This window comes from Diadema antillarum, unplaced genomic scaffold (genome assembly GCF_040938485.1).
Source record: "Diadema antillarum isolate AM-2024a unplaced genomic scaffold, OU_Dant_1.0 seq00000002_RagTag, whole genome shotgun sequence".
NCBI lineage: Eukaryota > Metazoa > Echinodermata > Echinoidea > Diadematoida > Diadematidae > Diadema > Diadema antillarum.
In genome coordinates, this window is record NW_027271124.1 from 1,692,066 (window position 1) to 1,698,065 (window position 6,000).

Below are 6,000 nucleotides of genomic sequence, written 5' to 3' on the forward strand. Positions count from 1 at the left end.
CGATTCGCTAAAATTTAGACTCGTGAAATAGATAGTGTGTCATGGACCTAGGTCCATGGGTGTATACAGTATATTACCGCAAAGTGAAGATGCACCATGTACTGTATACATGCAGAAAAAGAGGTGACAGAGACCAAAAACATTAACCATTCATCTTTGTTCTTGCACATTCCTTTTTATGTTTTGATTGAAAATTTTCCTAATGCCCCCACCCCCAAAGTGTACATCAGATCATAACTACATATCAGTCCTGAAAATGGAAAAAAGGAAATTCACACCCTCCATCTCCATTCTAATTCATGGTACAGTGAAGATGCAAATACAGAAAATAGGTGAAATAAACAACAACTAAGCCATTTGCAATGTCCCTGAATATTCATATTTTTTACTTTATCACAAATTTTCAAAACATTCTTATTAAAACTGTGTAACCAATTCACTGATTTTGAGTTTATGTACTGCAAACTCATGTGGAAGGAGGAAACTCCCCATCCTACACTCTCCCCCTCTAAAAATAAAAAAAATGAAAATAAGTAGATAAAAAAGTTACAAATACTGAAAATACTGTAAACGTGGATATTGTTGCACAAGTAGTGTAATTTTCTCACTCAACCGGGTAAGATGCGTTTTGCATGTTTTTAATTCCGCACTTACATGTAGAAAATCAAGACATCAACCACTGAAACATGTGACAAGCAAAAATATTCGCCTGCTTATATTTTCGCGCTAGTTTCTGGTTGCGCAAAATGCACGAAAATTAATAGTTTTACAGCAATAATTTTTGCCCCCTAGGAAATATTCCCTGCGTATATAGGCCATGTATGTGACAAATATTCAACTTGTAACTCATGTTGTCCTTCGTTCTACATAAGGACATGTTAATTAATTTCTGGTCTTTCCCACTGCTGCAAATTTCTCTGCAATACCTTAATTACCGGTATCTAACTATCTCATCAATTGATAATAATTAAAATAGGAGGTACCCTGAAATGCAACTATACTTCTCAAATTTCAAATTTTCCCTGCTCTGAAAGAGGGAAGGGCCCCCTTCAAGACCCTCATCCAAATTCTATTGCTTTCCTAAATCATATTTGTTGTTAAGTATGATATCTTGAAGCCTTTCATTTCATTATGTTTGGCAATGGCAATAGCAATATTTTCATTATTTATACACTATAATCAGGCTGAATGCCCCCGTTTGAAAAATTGTCCAGAATCAAATTTTGAGAACCAAATTCATAAGAAAATTCAAGAAACTGAAGAGTACAATACAGCTTGAATAGTGCAGTAGGAAAGGGCCTATATGGCAGCTTGGCATACATCAGCTAAGTATTCAGCTCCTTTAGTGTAGGTACAATGTAATAAAAGACAAATGTTTCTAGTCTACAGCTTTTCAATACATGTACATTAGACTTGAGCAGACTTGTGGCCAGTGGGTTGTGGGTTTTTTTTTTTCCTCCTTAAACATAGCTGGCCTTTCTTTTAATACATCAAGCATCATGAAATGTTGCCTTTAAACTGATTTATCAAACTGAAGTTTCAACAACTTTGAAGTGAATGCCACAACGATTGTGCTTCAGTGGGTGCCATGTTGGACAATTCAACTCTCTAGTTAATCACTAGAGCCCTAGAGTAGTCGGTAATCATGTAGAAATGCACACCATGCACACCTACCATTTCCTTCCTTAATTTGTCAATAAAACTTTTCGTGGCTATCAGATATGTCAAGATGAACCATATCTGATGGTTTCATGAAATTTCATAGCCAATTACAGAAGAAAAGTAGCTAATTTTGACTCAAAAGTACGCCGATCGACGGCTGTATCAGCGTAGCATGATTGATGATCGATTATGTGGAAAAGCGATATAATGATGATGATCGATCGTTGTAGTCTGTGATACAGCCGCTTGTTTGGTGTTTAACCACAGTAATTACGTCGGCTTAACAGTAAAAAGTTGAAAAAAGAAAGTGATATCGATGCGTCTGTTTTTTGTTGTTTTAGTTAATTTTCTCCTGTGTGCTGCGTTTGACATACAAACATTGTATCTGTCAACATATTTTGCTGACTGAATGATGGGAGGATAATATGTGTACAAAACAATAAAAGATAATAAAATGGACCTTACTACGAAACAAAAGCAAATATTGGGGTTGCAGTTCTTGTATACATAATTAATAAAATGAAATGGAAAAATGATTAGCATTATACTATCATAAAAATAATTTATACTATAAATTGAACTTATCAATTAAAAACAAAAATTTCATACCATTTACCATCACCAGAAACAAACAACAAATCCCCTTCGAATTCGCAACTTCCTCCTCATCTTCTTTTCTCTCTCTTTCTCTCTCTCCCTCCTTCTAATAGCCTTTATTTACTCTTTTCTTCCACTTTTCCTTCAACCTCATTATTTTCCCTTCAACACTATTCAAATTAAATCATCAACTTTTGTCATGATAAAATCAATACTTTCCACAATTTCTAAAGAAAGGATGTCTAAATCCTGGTATGAATAATCTGTATCAATAATTTAAATAGTGATAATCATGATAGTGGCAATGAAAAGAACGAGAAAAAAATACGAAAACGAAAGTAGATCTAGGGCCCACATGTATTGCACAAGTCGTGTTAATATTGTTAGTAAGCGGCTAATTTAGAGACTATCAGAATCGATTATAATCGTTGACATCGTTCTCTATGAAATTGATGCACTACTTACTACGTCGGAACTGTGATCGCGACCGACGTACTTTTCAACTCCGATTTCTCATTTTTCTTCCCTTTTGGGCTTTCTAATTCTATGAAAACTCTCTGATATGGTTCAATTTAGCATCTCCAAGAGCTGCACAAAATTTGATTGACCAACGGCGAAGCGAACGGTAGGTGTGCATTTCTACATGATTACCGAGTAGTCTACACTATAGACATAACAATTGGAAAAGAATCATGAGCTACAAATGATAGTGCACCTTGCTGAGGATGTTTGAGTTTTGAGACCAGAAATATATCTTTTTCATGGTTAAGTAATTTACTTTTGAAGGCAAAGGAACAGTGTCTGAATGAAATTTGTAAATGATAATGACACAACACATGGACTTCTAGATGTCATGACTGAGTCAACCAATTTCACTCAGATCAAAATCCCATGGCTTCATTTACTTGACCATATTTCCAAAATCTGCCACAATACACACTGGTAAATAACATGGTCACGTCAGCACATGGTTTCTACTTCATGATCCTAAATGAATCATATATTTCTGAGACAAACGAGTTCAAGAAATTCATTTGAAGTCGTGCAGGTTGAGCAGCTTCAGCCCCCAACTCAATTTCTGGGCAGCCATATTGCTTTTACTCTGAGCAGAGGAGTCTTTGCAAAGTTGTCTAAATCTCTTCAGACTTTGTCACTGTTGGGTTTTTCTTCAAGATTGATCATCATGACGGGAGTGGTACTTCATATTATCATCATTTATCATATTCATATTGCTATCACTGCATCAATTCGTTGAAAAAAATGGGTGAAAACGGTGATCACAAGATTTTTTTTTCCTTCATGTAGTGATATGTACTGCCCAACCCACACCAGAAAGTGACTGAACTTTGAAAATCATTTTCCAGACTGCTTCATGGGCAATTAAATTTTCCCTACAAAATCACTAAGGCAGTAAAAATTACCACTGGGCAGCTGTCAGCACATATTTTGACTCTAACCTGGCGCACAAACTCACTTCATATGACCATTACTTGGCATGAAATATGAGAATATTCGAACGAATATCCTCAGAAATTGTCGCCGTTGCATCACTGTCGCGGAGATCAAACAATGGGGAGAGGGAGTTCGCACAGTAAGAAACGGGTCGCACGTAGTACGGTATCTCCTGACCTGCCGTAGCATAACACGCAAGTCATAGGGAGCGATTCCTCACAGGGCCAGGGCGAGGATTGCTCTGAAAACCTGGAGAATTTTCCTCGACCGGACTTATTAATCCTTAGAAAAATTTATATTCCGTAGAAAATTGAATTTCCACGATACATGGTCCAAAAACAGTTGGACAATGGCACATAAACGCTGTTTTCAGAATTATATATTGAACTGATATTTGGCTTCCTTACCGGAGGAGGTCTGATTTTGCAAATGCCAGTTTTCTCCGCGATTGGCCGTATCTTGGCTATGTAAGCCAGTGGATCCGTGAATTCCTCCTCCGAAGGCTCAAAAACGGGAGCCTCTGGAGGCGCGACAAATTCCTGTTCAGTGATCATGATTATAATTCCAATAGGATCCGAAGTTATACGACTTGTTTCAAAATATATTGTTGCTAGAAGCAATATTGCTCCGTCTCCTGCACCATTCCAGCGTGATCATGGCGAAAACATTACGTGGATTGCTAGTGTTTCTGAGTGAGTATCGCGATATCGGTACACGGTAGGCAGCACGCATAATAATGTTGTGGTATCGTTCTTATGCGGTATCGATATGTATGGCAGCGGTGAAGACTGCGCATGCGTATATTTAGCATACGTACTCGAGGATCGTACACTGTACATTGTACTTGATATTCATCGAGTCGAAAAAAAGCGTGCTCCCATCAACACAAACTTTGCCCGAAAGCAGCATCTGCACCCCCCCCCCCCCCATTTATGCAGTGCTTCGCAGGTGTGTCTCCTTGACAAATTGCAGTGTAATAACAATGAAGATGAAGTTTCAGTCTCGTTATTAAACTTTCACGTGGAATTTCAAGTCTGCACACCAAACTCTTTTCATATAGACACACTTAAAACTTCTCTCGCAAGTCAGCTTGGCGGAAAAGATAGCACAATCTGTAAATAGTGAAACTTTTTCTTGGGAATTATAGTGTCGAAATCTGTCAGCGCTGTACACGTATTACCATTTCTCGCTTTCCTTAGATTGGATGTTTTTCGGCAACAATGAGATAGGAATTAATGATTTTGCACTCTGTTCCCTTATTTCCATAGGGAGTCGTTCTAATGTGGAACATTCATAGAAAAAAAGATAATGAATTTATTCATAGAAATAATGATAATCAATGATTTTAAACCAAATCAAACAAATAATTCTTATGATAATTGTTAAATACTTCAATAATACTGTTCTTAAACTGAGGGAGTGAGTTCCATAAAGAGGTCCTGGCGTAAGCAAAAGTTCGTCCCCCCCCCCCCCTTCCTAGTGTGTGAAACCTGTAGAGATGACAAGGAAGCCTTCAGAATTCTGAGAACGTGCAGAAGGAATGTATTGATTTACATTTTACAGTATAAAAACTGCCGTTTGTAGCTATACTTTTTTTTTCGCTTTGGAAATTAAGGGGGGGGGGCATACCGGGCGCAACTGCTGGCAGTTACTGGCAGCAACATCAGGAGAATGGCATAGCGATTGAATGCGAGCGAGCGGAGCGAGCGAGCTTGAAAATTTTGACATTTACAGTCCCAAAACTGCTGTTTGCAGCTATATTTTTTCACTTTGGAAGAAGGGGGGGGGGGGCGGCGGTGCGGGCGGGGGTTAAAACTATTTTCCGGGAGCGCTACCTATACGTCAGGTGTCACGTTAGTAATAACTATAGCGGTGGAAGAGGGACGTATGGAAGATTTTTTTTTTCTCAAGGGGGCCGGGGGGGGGGGGGGGGGGGGGCACACGTATAAAAATTACAAAACAAAGAAGAATTGTTAAAAACTTGCTTCAAAAGGAGGGTTGGCATGGGCCAGTTGTGCCCGCCTCTAAATCCGCCAGTGCTTAAAGCTAACATTTTGATATTTTCACGATTTTCCATAGCCAAAGGCCTCTAAAAACTGCAACGGTTACCGTTGAATGCGGTTGAGATAATCTGCTCACACGCAACGAAAAATGAATGTCTAAACATTTATGAGAGTTAGAATTACTAGTCTTAGCTAATAAATTTCCCTATTTGTATTTTATTTATATAAATATATTTATTTCATTTCACCTTTTTATTTTTATTTTTTGTATTTATTTTTTTTTTCG

General features: G+C 37.9%; 1 protein-coding gene across 1 annotated transcript in view; it reads right to left on the minus strand.

Moving 5' to 3' along the window:
- Nucleotides 1-4,398, minus strand: part of LOC139724884 (lysine-specific demethylase 5A-like) — a 73,884-nt gene extending 69,486 nt beyond the window's left edge. Inside the window, exon 1 of the mRNA XM_071636007.1 lies at nucleotides 4,119-4,398. Within this exon, the coding sequence (XP_071492108.1) occupies nucleotides 4,119-4,265 (147 nt within the window). The 5' untranslated portion in view covers nucleotides 4,266-4,398. The remainder of the gene's footprint in view (nucleotides 1-4,118) is intronic.
- Between the last annotated feature and the right edge of the window lie 1,602 nt (nucleotides 4,399-6,000).